Source organism: Eleutherodactylus coqui, chromosome 10 (assembly GCF_035609145.1).
Source record: "Eleutherodactylus coqui strain aEleCoq1 chromosome 10, aEleCoq1.hap1, whole genome shotgun sequence".
Lineage (NCBI taxonomy): Eukaryota > Metazoa > Chordata > Amphibia > Anura > Eleutherodactylidae > Eleutherodactylus > Eleutherodactylus coqui.
Genome location: NC_089846.1, coordinates 17,996,854 through 18,018,487, shown reverse-complemented (window position 1 = coordinate 18,018,487; position 21,634 = coordinate 17,996,854). Strand labels below are relative to the sequence as shown.

Below are 21,634 nucleotides of genomic sequence, written 5' to 3'. Positions count from 1 at the left end.
ATGAAGTCGGATGAAATGCGTTCGCTGTTTGTCAGGTTTTTTTTTAACACGATATTGGAATCTTTTACCGTCTTGCAGGGAATTTGCCAAGGAACGTGAGAGGGTGGAGAACCGTCGGGCATTTCTCAAATTGAGGCGGCAGCAGCAAATTGAACGGGAGCTAAATGGATATCTTGAGTGGATATTCAAAGCAGGTGAGATTCCACATGACATTTTCCATCAGCCTAGAATATCGTCATTGTCTGCTATATGTTTTCTACCATTTTAGCTCCACTAGTTCACATCTATGACCACTCACTGCAGCTTACGGTGCTTTTCCATAGGATGATCTGTCGGGCACAGATGCCCGACAGGTCATCCCACCGATAATTGTTCCTGTGCTTTTACACATGAACGAGCATCCCTAATGAACGTAGGCACAGCAGGCCGGGGATCGTTCCGGCACACCCGCCTCCATTAACCCTTTGCAATCCAATTTTGCATTCAGGATTTCCTAGGGGGCTTTCTCTTTCTGCCATTTTACAATGGTGCCATCTGCTGTCTAGAGCCAGTACTGCGGTATGGGACATGCTGGAGAGGCCCCCGACAACAGAGCGGCCAGTAATATACAGTAAGAATACCCTGCCGGACGTCTTCCGACATTGTATCTGTACAGCATTCAATCAGAATGTCTTCAGATGTCAGACAGTGGATTGGAAAGGGTTAACATGTATCTCCCTGTAAGAAAGTGCCAGAAACTGCTGCAAGGACAGGATGGCGCTCAAGAAGGTGATCATTTCAATATACCAAAATGGAAGGTCTTCTACCCAAGATTTAAAGGGTATTCTGGTAACAAAGTTATCCCCTCTACACAGCAGAGGGAATAACTATCTGATCAGTGGCGGCCCGACTGCTGGGACCCTCCACCGATTGCCAAAAAGAGGATGCCTTGTCTTGTGGGGAGACTGGCAACGAATGTAATGTCAGCACATGTGCTGCTACATTCATTGCTGCAGATAGCCGAGTTCAAACACACTTCTCTTTCTGGTACTTCCATTGAAGTGAATGGAACGGTGGCTGAGCATGTGTGCTAATATTCCATACATTGCAAGTCTCACAGGGGGAATACAAGGTCCACATTCTGGCGATCAGTGACAGTCCCAGTAGTTGGACTGCCATTGATCAGATAGTTGTCTCGTATCCTATAGAGAGGGAATAACTTTATAGTATCAGAATGCCCCTTTAAATAAAAAAAAAACCAACACAAATATATTAAAAGGCATCAAGGTTCCAAGTTTTTTTTCATCTAGGGGCACTTTTAGCCTTTATATGTTCTTGTTTAGAGATGGGGCATGGCTTCTTAGATTGGTAAAATGATTCCTTACTTGTTAAGAATCAGTAAAACGTTTATTTCTGTCATCCATTTATTCCACAGAGGAAGTCATGCTTGCAGAAGAGGACAAAAATGCAGAAGAAAAGTCCCCCTTAGACGGTGTGTAAACTTTTTACCTTCGACAAACCTTATCATACAAGAAAGCCCATCAAATGCACAAAGGGTAGCCGCCATTTTCATCCCCGGGTGTTTGTCCGGTCCACACTGGCTTTGGGCATTGTGTGTTATGTAAAAATATATTGGCAAGGGTTCCATTTTTCTGCAGCGCCATCACAGGGAAAATGAGACATTACACAGTCCCCAATCACGTCAATGTGCTGTCTAGGCAATGTGAGGACATGCCAGGTCCTCCAAAAACCTTCCAGGTCCCGGTAGTCACTCTCCATAATATATGATGTTCCTGAACAGTAAACCCCCCTCTAGTAAAGGAGTTCTCCGTTTTATGCTCAAATTTCAGTCATGCCATGTGTAATGGCTTAGGAAATGCTAAAATATATCTGGGCTTACTTTAGGCCACACAGTGATGCTCTTTCCAGTGCCCATGGGTAACACATGCAAACACACTACGTTATCCATAGCTATCCAAGACGATGGCTTCTAAGTCCTTCATTGCGCAGGTGCCAAAAGCATTTGCTGCATGCGCAGATACAAGCCGCAGAGTCTCTTGTGTATGTGCCGGCACTGGACACATTCAGCGCCTGTGCAGTAGAGGACGTACCTGCTGCCATTTTGCAGAAACTATGGATGCTGGTGGTTTGTTCACATGTGTTACCCATGTGCACTGGAGGCCTGAACTGCATGCGATGAGATAAACCTGGAAGTGTATTAGCGGTTCTTTTGCCATTACACGTCGCTGTATAGCATTTCTGAAATTAGGGAAGAAAGTGGGCAATCCCTTTAATGGAGTATTCCCAAAATTGACTTTTCATCGCGTGCTGTCCTCTTCACTGTGGGCTCACTGCATTCCCTTCCCGCATCCCCCGCAGTGAGGGGGAGATTGAATGGAAAACAAAAAAAGGCAACAAAAAACAATAAGTGGGTTTTGCACCCAACAAGACTCAATATCCACTGGCGTAACTATAGGGGTACGGTTGCACCTGGGCTCAGGAGGCTTAGGGAGCCCATACGGCCTCTCTTCTCCATATAGGGAGTCTAGTACTATGAACAAAGCATTATAGTTGGGGGCCCTGTTACAGGTTTTGCATTGGGGCCCAGGAGCTTCATGTTATGCCTCTGCATTAAGGAGTTAAGAGAAGTTAGGAGGCCCCGAGATAAACTTTTGCACCCGGTCCCATGAGCCGTTTAGCTACACCCCTGTCCATACAAAATCAAAGCCAACTGTAAAGGAAACAGTTTTTTTTCTGATAAAATATAGCCTTTATTGATTCAATTAAAACGAGAGAGAATAAAAAAGACGCCCTATTATGGTGCCAGTACATTACTGCCTAAGCGGGGTACCTGCCCTAACAAGGACGACTTTGCTCTTGAACATCCCTCTCAAAAGACCTATTCTAATAGTGATACAGCATAACAAATAGTTTATACAGGAGAGAAACATGGAAGCTTATATAATACACAATGTTCTAATAGTGGCTGGTCTAAAAAAAATAATCAGTTAGACATACATATTTAAGTATAGTAGAGATATATGGCTAATTGATTATTTGAATAGGATTTTCCAGGGAGAGGTTTGAGAGTAGGGTCGTCCTTGTCAGGACGGGTACTCCGCTCAGAGAGTAATGTACTAGGACCATAATAGGGCTTTTTTCAACCTTTAATTGAATCAGTAAAGGTCATGTTTTAGCAGAAAAAATGGTTATTTTTGAGGTGGCTTTGAGGAAATTGAAAGGAGCAGCGGTTGAACAGGCATAGTGCTACTCCATTCATCTTCAATGGGGCTGTTGGAAATACCTGACTACAAGCGCTCAGCTCTTTCTGGCAGTCCCATTGAAGATGAATGGAACAGCACTGTGCATGCTCAACCGCTGTTCATTCAATCTCCTCATCACTGCAGGGAGTGCAGCAAAGCCAAGAGTAGGAGTGCAGGACACAAGAGCCCTGTTGTCGGGATTGATGGGGGACCCAGCAGACCTTTATCACCTATCCTATGATGAGATGATAAAGGGCAATCTTGGAAATCCTCTTTAACTAAGAATATCCTAATAAGGTATTTGAACAAGGGTTTTCTAAACCGGACATCATCTTTTAAAGTATGCATAGACGGCAGTATAATGTGGCCAAGGTGACTGATAACCAGTGATCACATCAATAACATGGCACAGAGGAACCCATTTAATATATTACCAATGGTGGCAATCACTCCTCAGTATAAAATACTAGTACTACCTCTGTAACCTCTGGGTACTTGATGCCAGGCAGAGCTGCCAGTCATCCTACTAGTCAGTGACTGACAGCTCTCCTAAATATGTCCTCATCACACGAGGTGTTTTAATTTTACAAGTCACTTTTAATTTTCTGCCTAGAGACAGAATATACACAGTGCGAGTTCTGCTTGTTACTTCATCAACTTAAAGGGCTGCCAAGCGTATGCTTCCAACAGGAAGTGATTATTTTCTAACATAGTGCAATCTGATAAATAATATATCTGCTCGTCTGCCTTGCAGTACTGAAAAGAGCAACCATTAAGAAGAGTAAAAACGACCTTATACATGCCGAAGAGGGCGAGGATCACTTCACGGATATCTGCTCCGTTGGTGAGTCAGACATTACATGAGTTTATCTCAGAAGCCTGCTTATATAGGTCCCTGAAATAGGTGTATTATGGGACTGATCATGTCCGGGTGCCATCTTGAAATGTATTTAAAGTGTCCTGGACAAACAAATACGGTCTCACCGCTACTCTGACTACCCGATGCACACTGTGTATTGAAATGCAACAGTAGTCTAAGACATTGCATTCCGCTCTGATTGGCCAGTGCTGCTCACATGGGCAACACTGGCCAATCAAAACAGCATGTAGTGTCTTATGCTAATGCGCAGTGTGGATCACGTTGTCAGAGTAGCTGAGAGACCATCTTTGTTTGTCCAGGACCGGAGGGTTACTTTAAAGCAGAAAATGTGTATTATGAAATTCACTTAAAGGGATGTTTTTCAGAAACAGTGCCACTCTTGTCTATGAACTCAGCACATTAAATTAAAAAAAGAAAAACTGCAATACCAGACACAGCCCATGGACAAGAGTGGCGCTAAAGGAATTCGCTAAACAGACCGTTGAAGGTTCTCAATGGGGGGCACAAAAACCCTCATGGCCTCATGCTCACAGGAGGGTTTTTGCTGCGGGATCCAGAGTGAACGTCCGCCTCTAGATTCCGCACCAATAACCCTCTATAGCATGCTATGGAAAAATGATTCTTCATGCACAATCGCGGTTTCGGCTCGCGGATGAAAAATCGCAGCATGCTCCATTTTACTGGAGTTCCCACACTGATGGCTTCCACTGGAGTCAATGGAAGCCGCCCGACACTGCGGAAGGGTCGCAGGAAGAGCAGGAGATTTTAAAAAAAATCTGTTTTGCGAATATGTGCCGGTCGGCACGTCTGCACACATCCGCTGTACAGAGGAAAGAAGTAACAGACAGGTACGTGGGGGCGCTAGCCGCGGAATCCGCCCGTGTTGTGGACATGAGACCTTTAACTCAGTTATGCTGAAGGGTAAACTAATGTATACAATACAAACAAAATAAACAAGGGAGACAATGTGGAGAAGGGATTGTGTCATGGCTTGTGGCCGCTGCTCACCTGCTCCCGAGGGTTGCATTTATACGCTGCTACCTGTAACATGCTGCACCTCTGCTTCTGCTCGCTTCCAGTCTTCTGCCTGACAGATTGTCTATTTAATACAATTAAAATAGACAATCAATAGTTGATCTTTGGGGTTCACTGCTTGGAATCTCCAACAATCAGCTGATTGAAGAGGCTATGCTGCTCAAGTGAGCGCTGCGGCCTCTTCTCAGGCCGGTGATGTCACTTTCATCAGTCACATGGCCTGAACGGGACTGAACTGCAATACCAGACACAACCACTATACAACATACAGCGCTGGGCCTGGTATTAACTGAAGTGACAACGGCGCTCACTCGAGTGGGGCTGTCACTTCAGTCAGCTGACCAGTGGGGATCACGCCGATCAACTATTGATGGGTTATCATTATTTCAGCCCTGGAAAACCTCTCTAAAGTTTGTTTTGAAGCCTTATGTTGATAAGAATGGACAGCCCCTTTAACAGCTGAAAGTAATGCGTCCAGCAGCCATATATAGAGTAGGCTCTGGGGGTTATGGCTGGCCTACGTAAAGGTCTCTAGGACCCCTCGCCCATTTTTCGATGTAATATCTCCAATTATTTCTACGGCTTCCAGCTTGGAATGACATCACGAATGTAACGCCGAAGCTTCCTCACATTAATTCTAATCAATCCATATCACCATTTAATCCTTTTTAATCTATATTACTCTTCAGTGGCGCCGAATCCTCATGCTGGGAACCTAGATTAATTCCAGAATAATTACAGCAAGGATTTGACTAACTGCATACCATTACAGCAAAACTATTAGCAGGATTCTACATTGTATCCAATATAATGAGCGTTGTTATATACCCGCAGACAATGTATACGCCTTGTATTAGAATGTCACCGGACAGAGCTTTTAGGGCTCCCGCACACTTGCAGGTTTTTAACGTATCGCAAGTTTGTGGTTTGCAATTTTTGTGCGTTGAGTTTTTAATATTAGAAAGTCCCATTGACAGTCGCGTTAAAAAAAACCCCAAGAGTGTGGGAGGCCTAAAACGGTAACTAAATAGGCTTAAGGGCTTCCGAGCGGTTTGCAATGGGAGTGGGCGGAGCTACGATCCTGCCCCTTGTCCATAGCCGGCAATGGGAGTGGGTGGGACAGAGCAGAGCTTAGCTCCGCCCCCATCCTGCCCCCTCCCATTGCAAACGCCGGAGTGGAGGAGAGAGACAGAGAGCTGGGGAGGGGAGGGGAAGGGAAGGTGGGACTGCTCAGATGGAAGCGTATATCGTCCGGCCGTGAAAACGCTGGCCAATATACGCTTGTGTAAATAAGCCCTAAGGCCTCCTTACACAACCGTATGTGTTTTTACGTTCGCCCGTACGCCCAGTATAATCGCACGAATGAAGATTTGACCCGATCTAGTTCCGATCTTTTTTCGCGTATTTCAAGCCTTTCACACGGGGCGCTGCTGCATGCATGTTAAAAAACACGCAGAAGCGATGGCGACTAAGGATCGGAAGAAAATACTCGGAATGACAATTAATGCCTAATTGGAGCCACTTGTCTGCATTGTACGCAGGGTAACTCCCTCTCTATGGGAGCTTGCTGTATATCACGGCACAAGATAGAGGCAGACCTATATTATCACGCACGTATAATACTGGCGACTGCAAACAGTTGCGCAGGTCCTATTTTTCTCGCTTGTCCGTCTGAACGAACCCATTAAAATCCAATGCGTCGCGATTTATGGGCGATTTTTTTTTTTATGCGAGGAAATGCTTGCATAAATATACTTCGTCTCTATATGCCCCAAATGGGGAAAAATGAAATAAACGACCAGGTAGATCCGCTCGCCCCTGGAATCCATGCCTTGGCAGTGGCTAATAAGGCCGAATTCAGACAGACGTATGCAAGTTGTGCCCGCCGCTCACATTGGACACCCATCCATGCGCTGTTCAGTCTGCAGGACGCACTGGACCTTGCATGTCCTATTGTCATAGAGAATGGGACATGTTGCGAATCCCTTCACATGGACCACCAGTCCGCGTGAAGAAGGCGCTTGTGTATATAGACTACAGTGTGTCCGTGAAATACACGAAAAACGCACATACACCCGCTTTGATCACGGACCACAATTGCTTTTGCCCTTGTGAACGAGGCCTCGGACTTTAGCATAATATAAGTTGTAGTGAAGGGTTCCTCCTGATACGGGCGGCTGCGCTATTGAATAATCTCACTGCGAGGACCATTAGGTCCGCCACACGATACACTATGTATGAGAAGCAGAGAATGGCTGCGGCGTCTGACTCACGAGCGCAGTTGTTGCAGATATAAGGTTAAAGCGAACGTTTACTCATTTACTAGACACCCACTGAATTTGTGCTCGCCGACGCTTCGGAGGATTCCCCCAGTGGAAACAAAGCTCTTTGCAGGAATGTCAGGAGCAGCTGATTCCAGGCATCAGCCAACTCTCCCCGCCGCCCGCGCCACGTCTTACCGCAGCGGGGCCAGATGCTGGTCAGACTGACACACAAAGCAGGTCCATTACAGATGGATTACTACAGCCTGGCACAGCTCGCTAATCAATAACGTATCGATCCTTTAGTTCCTGGAGGCGGGCGGAGGCTTCACCATTAACCCTTTGCACTGCAGGCATGCAGCCAATTGAAGAAATAGCTTTCTCTGCAAGGAAGATCTTGCTGAACGGTATTTGTTTGCACCCAGAAAAGCCTTCATATAGAGGGGATCCACTCAGGTTGGACCTATCCCACTTCATTGATGGGCTCTATGTGGACCATGGAAGCAATCAAGGGGGCACACTGGAAGAGACTGAAACGTTAAAATGGAAAGGAGAAACCAAGCACCATGGCCAAATATCCTAGGATGGCAAAGTACACTAGCATTAGGGGCTGTTCCACAATATACTTATCCGTAGGATAGGGGATATAACTAGGATCCGTGGGGATTACACCGTCAACCCTGAGAACAGAAGCCCTCTCCTCCTCACTGCACCCCCTGTAGTAAGGAGGAGATTGAATGAAGCTGCAGTCGTGGCTGCGCCATTCATGCTTGTACTCAGCTATTTCCGTCAGCTCCACTGAAATGAATGGAGTTGGGCCATACATACGTGACCACCACTCTATTCAATCTGGCATCACTGCAGGTGAGTGCAGTGAGTCCACAGTGACCAGTAGAAGGGGACATGGGGCCCTCATTCTCAGGATTGTGGGGTTCTCAGTGGTGAGACCTCCACCAGTCAGACTTTTATTAGCTATCCTATAGGTTATACAAGTCATGGGTGGTACAACCGCATTGACCAACTCCAGGAGTAGGATTTTGATTTCTCTTAAAGGGGATGTCTCGCTTTTAACTGTTGATGGACTATCCTCAGGATAGGCCATAAGTAATAGATCGGGCCTCTTTGGACCTCCACCAATTAGCTGTTAACAGGTTGCTGAGCTTGTCCACAGAGCTGATCTGTGCTGGAAGCAGACAGCTCTATTCTCTCTGCAGTGGCCAGGCTTGGTATTGCAATGGCAGGTCCCATTGAAGTGAATGGGAACTTTACCTGCAATAATACCAAGCCAGGCTACTGCAAAGAGAGAAAGCAAATGTTTGCTTCCGGCAAAGTGAACTCCCTGGATGAGCACAGCTGATTGGTGGAAATCCCAAATGATGGCCCCTCACTGATCTATTATTGATGGCCTCTTCTGAAAATAGGCCATCGATAGTTAAAAGCGGATTAACCCCTTTAATGTACACCCTGTATAGGAGTCATATCTCGGCTTTCTTTCACCTGCGGCAAGGATTCATTCGGCCGACCCTGGCCAAGGCATAGCAGCTGGTTAGCGCCCCTACACCCTGCACCGTGTACTGCACCGTGTCATGATATCCCGTCATAAGTAGCATTAGTTGACAGGTATCCAGATCTCATACTGACTGATTCTCTGACTGACAGCGGGATAAAATGAGGTTGAGATTTCGGGTTGCGGTAGCCGAGTGGAAATAGCTGCCAGCAGTCCAGGCCTTTTGAATTTCCCTTTAGGCCTCAGGCTGAAGCCTTGGGTGCCTTGTGCTTCATTTAGTTAGTCTGTTCCTATTTATGTTCATGCACGGTCTACCCAATGTGAGACTCAAGGTAGTACTAGTAGTAATAGCACCGCAGTTTATGTAGAGTGAGGACTGCTTGCTTTAGATGCAGGTAGCACAAAGTGAAAACCCAACTGGTTGCGCATCGCCAGATAAGATTTACAGTAACCTATACATTCATCACATTGTAATCCTCTAAACATTGATTAACTGACAACTTAGCGCCTGCTTTTCCTGCCATCCACATATTAGCCATGGGCTAGCGAGTGGCTTCGTGTTTCATTAATGCAGCGCCACCTGCTGCCCACAGCATAAATAACACTCTTTCCAATTCAGAAACGGACCAGCTTCTTTCTCTGTAAATGATCCTCTAATTGGAGTGTTTTACAGAATAAAGCTAACTTGGCTTCATAGGTTATTGGTGGCCACAGACAGAAGATGGCTTTCATCTGAGCGTGATCTATTGACGTTTAGGGGAAGATACTGTAGCTGCAGTATGTGTCCCAAATCCCTTCAGCTGGGGTGAATAGGTGTGCGTAGAGGTACAAATGGAAGAGTCTCAGGGCAAATATTGTAATAGGACCCCGTCTGCCCTGCGTCTTCCGAATACACTATAACAGTGATGGCGAACCTTTTAGAGCCCGAGTGCCCAAACTGCAACCCAAAACCCACTTATTTAAGGCAAAGTGCCAACACGTCAGGGGGCGGGGCTTATCACGACGTATGATTTTACCCCCATCGTTCTAAAAAGGACAGGGCCGCTTTAAAATAGACAGGGTGCAGATTTTGACTGCTTTTTGGATGCGGAAAGGCTGCAGAATGTCCTCAGCGGAACTTTCTGTGGAAAATTCTGCAGCATTTCCGCATTCAAAAAGCTGTTAAAATCTGCACCCTGTCTATTTTAAAACAGCCCTGCCCATTTCTGCCACATGTAAACATACCCCAGTGGTAATAGAAACACCCTACAGCGGTAATAGTGACCCCCCCCCCAGTATAATAGTGACCCCCCAGCAGTAATATTAGTGACACCCCCCAGCGGTCCCCAGCTGTAATAATAGTGACACCCCCCAGAGCGGACCCCCAGCAGTAATAATAGTGACACCCCCAAGAGCGTCCGCCCAGCAGTAATAATAGTGATACCCCCCCAGCGGCCACCCAGCAGTGATAATAGTGACACCCCCCCCCCCAGCGGCCCCCAGCTGTAATAATAGTGACACCCCCCAGAGCGGACCCCAGCAGTAATAATATTGACACCCCCCCCAGAGCGCCCCCCCAGCAGTAATAATAGTGACACCCCCCAGCGGCCACCCAGCAGTGATAATAGTGACACCCCCCCAGCGGCCCCCAGCAGTAATAATGGTGACACCCCCCAGTGGCCCCCCAGCAGTAATAATAATGACACGTTCCAGCGTCTCCCAGCTGTAATAATAGTGACACCCCAGCAGCCCCCCAGCAGTAGTAATAGTGACAGCCCCCCAGCAGTAATAATAGTGACACCCCCCAGTGGCAATAATAGTGATACCACCACAGCGGCCGCTCAGCAGTAGTAATAGTGACACCCCCCCAGCAGTAATAATAGTGACACCCCCCCAGCAATAATAATAGTGACACCCCCCAGCGGCCCCCAGCTGTAATAATAGGGACACCCCCAGCAGTAATAATAGTGACAGCCCCCCAGCAGTAATAATAGTGACAGCCCCCCAGCAGTAATAATAGTGACACCCCCCAGCGGCAATAATAGTGACACCCCCCCCCCAGCGGCCACTCAGCAGTAATAATAGTGACACCCCCCCAGCTGCCCCCCCAGCAATAATAATAGTGACAGCCCCCAGCAGTAGTAATAGTGACTGCCCCCAGCGGTGACCCCAGCAGTAATAATAGTGACAGCCCCCAGCGGTCCCCCAACAGTAATAATAGTGACACCCCCCCAGCGGTCCCACAGCAGTAATAATAGTGACACGCCCCCCCCAGCAATAATAATAGTGACACCCCCCAGCGGTCCCTCAGCAGTAATAACGCCCCCACCCAGCGGTCCCCCAGCAGTCATAATGCCCCCCAGTGGTCCCCCAGCATTAATAATGCCCCCCCCCCAACGGGCTCCCAGCAGTAAAACTGCCCCCTGCCCCCCAGCGGTCCCCCAGCAGTAATAATGCCCCCTCCCCCCAGCAGTAATAATGCCCCCTCCCCCCAGCGGTCCCTCAGCAGTAATAATGCCCTCCCCCCAGCATTATTAATGCTCCCCCCCAGCAGTAATAATGCCCCCTCCCTCCCCCAGCGGTCCCTTAGCAGTAATAATTCCCCCTCCACCCCCCCACCCCCCAGCAGTAATAATGCCCCCTTCCCCCAGCGGACCCCCAGCAGTAATAATGCCCCCTCCCCCCCAGCTGTCCCCCAGCAGTAATAATGCCCCCTCCCCCCCCAACAGTCCCTTAACAGTAATAATGTCCCCTCCCCCCCAGCGGTCCTCCAGCAATAATAATGCCCCCTCTCCCAGAAGTAATAATGCGCCCAGCGGTCCCCCAGCAGTAATAATGCTCCCCTAGCGGTCCCCCAGAATTAATAATGCCCCCCTCTCCCCAGCCCCACATACTTACCCCTCCTCCTCGTGGAAGCACCGATCCTCTTCTTCCTGATTGCTGGTGCACACTGACTTCAGTGTGCTGCCGGATGCCTTCTCTCCTTGCTCTCGCGGAACCAAGTAGGAGACGTCGGGGGACGAGGGATGAGGATCCCGGCTGCACACTGATGTCACAGTGTGCGCCGGGATCAGCGCAGATAGCAGCGCGCTGATCAGTGAATGCCCCTGCAGGCATTCACTAATGTGGTGAGCGGCCGTGGGAGGGCTCTGCGTGCCGTAGGTCCGCCACCACTGCACTGTAGTGTAACGTGCAGACAACCCAATGATCACCAAGAGAACCTTAATGTAGTTTCCCATTAAACTGTATGACTCGGTGTATTCCTATAGGCGCAGCACGGCACATCTTGGTCTTAAAGAGAATCTCCAACTTTGAGCACAATTTCACAATTTACATTTTATTGACTTAATAGTTTGTAAATACATCACTTATCTGTCCTCGGGCGGACTCGTAGGGCAGCATGGGCGGCCGCGCTTCAATTTACACATGCCGATTTGTTTTCCGGATTCCGCGTGCAGAAAACAAATCGCAGCATGCTTTATTTTAGTGCGGTTCCCGCATGGACAGCTTACATTGAAGTCAAGGGAAGCCGCCCAATCCACAACCTGTCCGCAGTTAACACGGGGGATGGCCCGCGGATTCCGCAGGAAGAGCAGGAGGTTTAAAAGAAAAAAACTGTACTGCGCACGTGTGCCAGCGCGCCAGCCAGCACTTCCATTCACATCTGCATTACAGAAGAAAGAAGACACAGACAGGTAAGCAGGGTCGCCAGCTGCTGGTAGGGTCGGATTCTGCTGCAGGCTCCCGCATGCAGAATCCGACCCACCCGTGGACATGAGGCCTTGTAGTTCAGATTTGTGTTTACAATTCTGCAGGCTTAAGAGCTAAGCTCTTTTTGGTTTGGTGATTTACAGTGTCTTTATAGAGTAGCAGGCACTGTACAGTCATCAAATGTCTTACACATGAACTGGCTTTAGGAGCTCATCTAAGCATCTATCAGTATATCTAACAAGATGTTTGTTGACTGTTCCCAAAGACAACCTGCAGAATAGTGAGTGCAGCTCTGGAGTATAATACTGGATGTGACTCAGGATCAGTACAGGATAAGTAATGTATGTACACAGTGACTCCACCTGCAGAATAGTGAGTGCAGCTCTGGAGTATAATATAGGATGTAACTCAGGATCAGTACAGGATAAGTAATGTATGTACACAGTGACTCCACCAGCAGAATAGTGAGTGCAGCTCTGGAGTATAATACAGGATGTAACTCAGGATCAGTACAGGATAAGTAATGTATGTACACAGTGACTCCACCAGCAGAATAGTGAGTGCAGCTCTGGAGTATAATAGATGTAACTCAGGATCAGTACAGGATAAGTAATGTATGTACACAGTGACTCCACCAGCAGAATAGTGAGTGCAGCTCTGGAGTATAATAGATGTAACTCAGGATCAGTACAGGATAAGTAATGTATGTACACAGTGACTCCACCAGCAGAATAGTGAGTGCAGCTCTGGAGTATAATAGATGTAACTCAGGATCAGTACAGGATAAGTAATGTATGTACACAGTGACTCTACCAGCAGAATAGTGAGTGCAGCTCTGGAGTATAATACAGGATCTAACTCAGCATCAGTACAGGATAAGTAATGTATGTATACAGTGACTCCAGCAGCAGAATAGTGAGTGCAGCTCTGGAGTATAGTACAGGAAGTAACTCAGGATCAGTACAGGATAAGTAATGTATGTACACAGTGACTCCATCAGCAGAATAGTGAGTGCAGCTCTGGAGTATAATACACGATGTAACTCAGCATTATATATAGATGATAACTGTGTATAAATGTGAAATGGCTTTCAAAGGTAGACATACCCTTTATGGAACGATTCAAAACAATTCGTAAGGATATAATCATCCAGTATAAATGTATTATTGTAATAAATGTAAGCTTTATCATGTATGACCCGTTTATAACACACAGGATAGTTATATCGCTTCTTGACAATATTGAATGTAAAGCGGCTCAATGTCTTGGGAAAAAATGAACTTGCCTTGTAGAATCAAAGAGAAATTGTCTACTTTTTAAGTGATTTTGACCCTTCCAGAGCTGCAGAGCGCTTTTTTTAGTTCAGGAAATAGAGTTCTCTGTACAAAGTGGTATTGTCCAGGGTCGACACTTCACAGGCTTTGTTAGATGAGTCATATCTAAAATTTGAGCAATGCTCCGTTCCCCCATCCTCCTCTTTCGCTGTAACCTCAATATGTACGTGAGTTTCTGCTTCAGTGGCCAATCTTATAAATAATAAATTCTGGACAAGCAATGTATAATTAAGGTTGGAAACGTCTCCCTGGATTTAAGGACAACTCTGAACACCTTCGATTGGGTCTGTGGTTAACATTGTTACCAAAAATCCTTCAAGCCAATTACTGACTGATTGTGGATTATGTAGCCAGTGCTAATGTGATAAGAGGAGACATTTCCATTATAACGTCTTTCCAGATGTAACCGATCCTTTCACATTAGAAGATTCCTAAGTTCCTACTGATTCATCTGGGCTACAACGAGGGTTTTCAAAATGAAATAGATCAAATTAAAGCCCTATAGCGATCAATGCTTTATATATCCTACATGACAATGGGCACATGCCTAAGGCCGGGCTCACACAACGGATTCCAGCTATGAGCCCAGCCGTGACCCTGCCTACACCCCTGTAATGTACTGCGTTTAACCACTTACCCACTCAGGTGGACATGCCCAGTACACCTTTTTTGTTTGTTTATATTTCCCACGCCGTCACTTTGCAGGGCTGTGGGTAGATCTGCGACCATAGACAACAATGGGCTTTTTATCGCAGATTCCGCGATAAAATAGAACATGCTGCATGCTATTTTCCACAAGTGGATTATGCAATTCTGACCCGCTAATGTGAGCGGAATTGTGTAATCCAATGCATTTGATTGAACCGCTTATTACCGAGGATTGAACACTAGTGGAATTCGCAATTCCTATCCGGTCGTGTGAGACCGGCCAAAGGGCATACAGCTTAGGGCATTCAGTTGAATATTCTTGCAGTTTGGTAATCTGCATGGTAATGATGAAGGGGATATTGTGTGTTATTGGATTAAAGGGGTTGTCCAGTTGCAAACTGTTTATGGCATATCCTCAGGAGTCGTTGTCAACAGTAGATTGGCGAAGTTTTAGTTTGGTTCTAATTCATTCAGACCAAACCAAAGTTTGGTGAACTAGCCTAACTGAGCTTTTCATATGTTTGCTCAAAACTATGAGACTACATAAGCAATTTATTCACAGAGACTGGTGGTCAATGTATTACGTCTGTGCGGCACAAGAGCACCACGTGGTGTTCACACTGAAACGTAAAAAGCACACACAAAACTATACTGAACAATGCCAGGCAAAATTAGATGGAGAAACCTGTCTCTTACAAATCAGGGGGGAGGGGAACCCCTGCCTAAATGCAGGGTAGATGTCCTGGTAAGGACGGCCCCACAGTCTTCACCTAGGACCTGACTTTCCTTTATAAGGCACTTGGAGAAATGCACTAAACACCGCAAAGAAACTGTGTAAAGACTAGCAAAAGCATAAGAAAAAAAACCCAGTACTTAAATGAAAGCTTTTATCCAGGATAGAGGTTCCAACCTTCTCAAATGATACCTCCAACTAAACTGAAATATACACCAAGGGAAAAAGGGAAGGGTAGGAATACAAAGCCCTCCATCTGCTGATAGGTAGCACGGATAAGGACCCACACCCCAAACCTCACAGTCTCACAGTAATGACTTTCAGGTAGCATACTAGTATGCAGCCATCAGGTAGATAGCAGCCAGCAGCCCCTGCACAACATGTGCTAACCCACAATGCCATGACTCCGTCATGACCGACAAGCCACAACACCATGTGAAAAATAGTTATCTGTCCAATTCTCATCCGTATTAATGAACAAGAATAGGGCATGCAATGCGCACTGTCCATGCAGATCGGACATGTCGGATCGGGTGTCCATGTGCTGTCTGATGCAAGTTGTGGCCGTTCTTCTTGGGTGCAACTGGCATTCGCCTTTTAGGAATAAAGCCGGCCTTCAAGTGGGTGTGAGGCAACCCACAGCTGAGTTTGGGCAGTTTAGATTCCATGAACAGCACAAATCTCTGAAGATTGCTACAATGTATCAGTGCAAGAAAACTGTATTATGTAATGTAAATATAGCCTGTACTTTATGTTTAGCACAAGGATGGTCTAGATTCGATACAAATGTAACAACTTCAGCTGTGAGAAGTATTACATGTATTGGGTTTTCAGACTCCGGATGTAAGCAAGAATTCTTCAATTCACTGATAGCGAGCAAAGATTTAGAAAATTATGAAAAATTGAAAAACAGAAAATATTTTCTGAACTTTTCCATGTGCGATTTACATAAAACCAGAAAACTGCATATTACAAACGTGTTTCAGGTGGCATTACAACCGTTTGTCATCAGTATTTCCGCTGTATTTAATTTGTATTTGCCTCCAATACTGATCCGCATTTACCTAATAGCAAGATGGAGGCAAAATCGCAAAAAATATGTCATCCTGCGTTTAAAAAAAAAAAACAGCTATGAAAAAATACGGCCATGTGAATAGCCGATAGTTACATTGGCTCCGTATTAAAGTCCACAAAACACAGACCAAATGCAGAGCTAAACATGCTTGTCTGGAAGCGATCTAACAGCAGCACTCCGGGCAACACGGCTGCAGCAATTTTATGCTAAATGCAGGACTTAAGGGCTTGTCTTTGTATGATGGGGCACTAATGAAAAGCTTTTTACGCAGAAGCTGAAGCTATTTGCAGCGAGGCTCTATCCTTGTGACCGTCGCACCATGCTTCTAAATACAAAGAACTGGCTTTTAAAATTCCTAGAAAACCTACTTATATCTTTTAATTGTTCTCCTTCTAGGTTCTCCTTTTGCCCGATCCAGCTTGAAAAGCGGAAAAAACGAAAGCTCGTCTTACCTTCGACGCAAAGAGAAGATGTTCCGTTTCTTCATCCGCCGTATGGTGAAAGCACAGAGTTTCTATTGGTTTGTACTGTGCGTAGTGGCATTGAACACGCTTTGTGTTGCCATCGTACACTACAACCAGCCTGCATGGCTCACCAAAGCCCTATGTAAGTACCAGGGACAGCTGGCATGGACAGGCAGCATTGGTTATAATTGTGTCATCGCTACAGCACCATCATATAGAAAACTGTATAAAATCATTATCCATACATATATACGTATATATTTCCACCAGAGGGGGAAGGAGAGAAACACTTTCTTGCAAGGGTGCTGCAAGATATAACTCTTCTGACATAGTGTGCTGTGAACTGAAAAAGGCTGGGAAACGCTGATATATTTATATGCAGTATACACTAATACTGATATATATATATATATATATATATGTATGTGTGTGTGTATGTATATATATATATATATATATATATGTCTTTCTTGAACATTGTGCCCAGTTAGAAAATTTTCAACCAGTGAATCATAGTAATTAATTTGATTATGATCATCTGTAAGAGGTTCTGCATTTTCAACGTTTCGTGACACAATTAGGATATACACTCTGTGGACAGAAGTATGGCGACACAAATAGAAGGTGATGAAATTCAATTCTATTCACATTTTTTAATACAGTGTTGGGCTGCCTCTGGCCTCAGTGACTGCAGTAACCCTCCTAGGCCGCTTTCCACCAAATTCCCATAGATGTGTGGAGGGATATGCCTCCATGCTCGAGGGGAACTTCATCTAGTGATACAGGGCATGACGGGCATGCACAGATACGGCGTTCTAGTTCATCCCAAAGATGCTTGATGGGATTGAGATCCAGACTTTGGGCATCAATGAAGCTTGCAGGCAGTCTGCTCCTCAGACCAAGCCTCAACACTGCGTACCATATGACATGGTGCTCGGTCATGTTGGTAGAGATATGGGGCTGTACCAAAGTATTTGCCACAGAGTAGGTACTGCCAAATTGTCCACAATGCCTCTGTACCCACTGACGTTGAGGGTGGACTTCACTATAATCAATGGCCCTAGTTCTTCTCAACAGAAACACCCCCACATTGCATTTCCCCTAAGCCTGACAGCCCAGGATTGGTGGGTGTCCCAATACTCTTGTCAACATAGTGTAATGGGAGTTTACGAACCCCAATCCTATTAAGTTCAGGACGTTGATAAAGGTGGCAACTTCACCAGCAGTGTAATGTTCTGCTAAATAAAGCATGTGGGCACTTTAATACCAGTAGGCAAATTGTTTCCTAATGATATGACATATCAAAGTGGATGTCCAGCATTAGAAAAACATGGCTGCTTTCTATCCAATGCATTGCTGCTGAACTCCATTCACTTCAGTGGAACTGCCATACACAACCCATGATCAGGGGTGGCAGTGCTTTTGGAAGAGAGCAGCCATGTTTCTCTAACCCTGGAAACCCCTTTGAATACCAGGAATCCTATCTCTGTGACCCTTTGTGGATGAGCAGGTGCTATGCAGTGTAAGCACATAACATTCCCTAAGACTCCTTATTACAGGTCGTATGATGAGGTTACTATTTATATCGCTGATGACGTTTAACCTACTTTAGTTGCAGCAAAGTATTGTTTGTGTCGGGAAAAATATAATAGGTCGTATGTTCAGAACTGAGCTTATGTGACAATTGGGCTCCTGTAAATAATTAATATGAAGGCCGGCATTTTCCTGACTACACCAATATTTGCAGATATAAAGGCCACCTTCACACGGGAGCAAGTGCAGCATTTACCGTACAAACCATGCGGAGGGCATTTACAGGATCTCCAACCAATCCGCAACATGTCTGTTTACTCTGCGGGATTCAACCTTTGGAATAAAACGCTTGAATCCCGCAGATGATCCGTTGTTAAAGACGCAGCCGCTGGGGGTTGGTACGGATTTGCTGCAGGTTTTCTTCTGTGGAAAGCCCACAGCGAATACGCCATGTGTGAAGGTACCCTAACCAGTTTTAATGTGGTTCATGACATCGCTGGCTCCCAGTTTACAACATGGCCAACTTCTAGAAGTAAGATAAGTTGCATAGTTTTAGTAAAAATGTACATATTTCCTCAGATTTCGCAGAGTTTGTTTTCCTGGGGCTTTTTCTGACGGAAATGTCCATGAAGATGTATGGCCTGGGACCTCGAAATTACTTCCATTCATCCTTCAACTGCTTTGATTTTGGGGTAGGTCCTTAGAAATGTTTTGCATTACACATTCTGAGAGTGGATATTTGTGTATTGTATACGTCTTGGTATATTTCATTTAATTACCAGGGTTCCCCAATTATAAGCTGATCTCCGGACGTCTCACAGTTTGGAGCTCCACCAGTCAGCTGTAATCTGTGGGTGAAGCTGGTAACGTGTTCAGTTTCCCTGCAGTGTCACCACGGGGTAAAAGAAGGATTACACAGTTCCCAATGCAAGTAGTGTGCTGTTCATGTAATTCCTAGACATCATGAGTCTTCCAGAGTGAGAGACGCTCTTTGTAGCTATGATCTGCATTTCCTAATATGGGTTGGAAGTGTGGGACCCCATTCTGTTGACTTAGGCTGGGTTCCCACGGGACTGAAATCCCATGGAAATCTTGCGGCTTGGCCGCACCTTAACCCCTTAACGACCAGCCCATAGTGTTTTTACGTCCTCCCGAAGTGGGCTCTATTCTCTGAGGACGTAAAAACATGCTTCCTGCAGAGAATAGTGCCCCTCGGGCTGTGGACGTGACAGCTCCATGCTGTCGGTGTCCGCAGGTAGCTGACAGCATGGAGCTGTCATCCCGGGCTGTTCGGAGCCCCCCCCGGCATTGCGATCGGCGCTATGCAATGTATAGCGCCGATCGCAAAAAAAGTAAATAAAAGTACATAAAAGTTAAAGATTCAGCTGCTCTGATGGATCGGATCCATCGGAGCAGCTGAAATTACTCACCCAGGTCCTGCACGCTGCTCCCCGCTCTCCTGCCGCTCCGGGGCCCGAAGCCGGTCTTCTGCGCATGCGCGCCAGGCGGCATTACGTCAGCCGCATGCGCAGAAGGCCCGGCGGCGCGGGAGATTTAAAATCTCCTGGCTCCCGGCTCCTGTAGGTAGCCGGGAGGCAGGAGATGTCAGCGGGGACTGCGGTGAGCGGTCCCCGGTACCGCGATCGCCGTTATCCAATGGTTAGCGGCGATCGCGAAAAAGTTAAAAAAAAGTTTTAAAAAAGTCAGTTTCACCTCCCCTCATGGATCGGATCCATGAGGGGAGGTGAAAATACTCACCCCCAGTCCTCAGCGGTGTCCCGATGTCCCGGGACCCGAATCCCCGTCTGCGCATGCGCGCCCGATGATTGACATCGGGCGCGTGCACAGACGGGCTCGAGCCCCGGGGAATTTAAAATCCCTCTGCTTCTGGCTGCCATGTGTAGCTAGGAGCAGAGAGATTATACCAGGGACATGATCACTGTCATCCAATGGATGACAGTGATCATGTAAAGTGAAAAAAAAGTGTAAAAAAGTAAAAAAAAAAAAAGTAAAAAAAAGTTTTTAAACGTTTAAAAAGCGTATGTTTCATCTCCCCTCATGGATCATATCCGTGAGGGAGGATGAAAGTACGTACCTAAGGCCCCCAGATTTATCCGCGGACCTTACCACAGCTTCTGCACACGCGCCCGTCGCCAAAATGGCGGGCGCATGCGCAAAAGCTGTGGATTGCCAGGATAATTTAAATTCTCCCTGCTCCTGGCTACAAAACGTAGCCAAGAGCATGGAGATTTAATGGGGGTCCGCGGTGAGCGGTTCCTGGTCACGTGTTCGCCATTATCCAATAATGGCGATCACGTAAAAGTAAAAAAAAAAATTTGAAGTTTCATCTCCCCTCACTGATGCGATCGGTGAGAGGAGATGAATCTTTTTACCGGAGGCCTGCGTATTTGAATCCCGACGCGATCTTCCTCCGTGGACCTTCCAGGATTCTGCACATGCGATTGCCGGCAAAAAGCCGGACACATGCGCAAGAGTCAGGGAGCCCAGGAAACTTAAAATCTCCTTGCTCCCAGCGACCAACAGTCACCGAGAGTCTGGAGCAGTGACGGGTGGCCTCGTTGAGCGGTCCCCGGTCACGTGATAAAAAGGTAGCGATCTACCTTAGGCCGGTCTCACATGACCGGATAGGAATGACGGATTCCGCATGCGTCTGATCCGTGGTAATACGCAGATCAATCGCACTGGATTACACAATTCCGCTCACATTAGCGGGTCAGAATTGCGTAATCCACTCGCAGAAAAGAGAACGCAGCAGGTTCTATTTTACTGCGGAATCGGCAACATAGAGCCCATTGTGCTCCATGGTCGCGGATATACCCGCTGCCCATACGCAACTACCTTGTATACGGGCTGCGGGTACCCGTGTCATCGCTAAGCGACGGTGCGGGAAATACAAACAAAGGTGTACTGTGCATGACCGCCTGTGTGAGTAGGCAGTTATGCGCAGTACATTACGCAGCCGTACGCAGGGTCACAGCCGGGCTCACAGATGGGATCCGCTGTGGGCCTCCGCAAGCGGATTCCGCCTGCACCCGCGTGAGCCCGGCGTTATTCAGACAGCTACCTGTGATACGTATTTTACAAGAAGCCCCGGGAACGCTCGCTTTCCTGCAGTTCCAGGAGCACCTTGTTGAGCGCCTTCTGTGTGAGACCGCCGCACCTCATCAAGCTTACGGAGACTCACGGAACGCCACTTTTTACACCCCATACC

General features: G+C 46.6%; 1 protein-coding gene across 1 annotated transcript in view; it reads left to right on the top strand.

Moving 5' to 3' along the window:
* CACNA1B (calcium voltage-gated channel subunit alpha1 B) overlaps positions 1-21,634 on the top strand; it is a 362,074-nt gene that overhangs the window by 213,033 nt on the left and 127,407 nt on the right. The window contains exons 8-12 of the mRNA XM_066580423.1: positions 79-194; positions 1,415-1,471; positions 3,997-4,086; positions 16,802-17,011; positions 18,982-19,094. Coding sequence (XP_066436520.1) covers positions 79-194; positions 1,415-1,471; positions 3,997-4,086; positions 16,802-17,011; positions 18,982-19,094 — 586 coding nt within the window. The remainder of the gene's footprint in view (positions 1-78; positions 195-1,414; positions 1,472-3,996; positions 4,087-16,801; positions 17,012-18,981; positions 19,095-21,634) is intronic.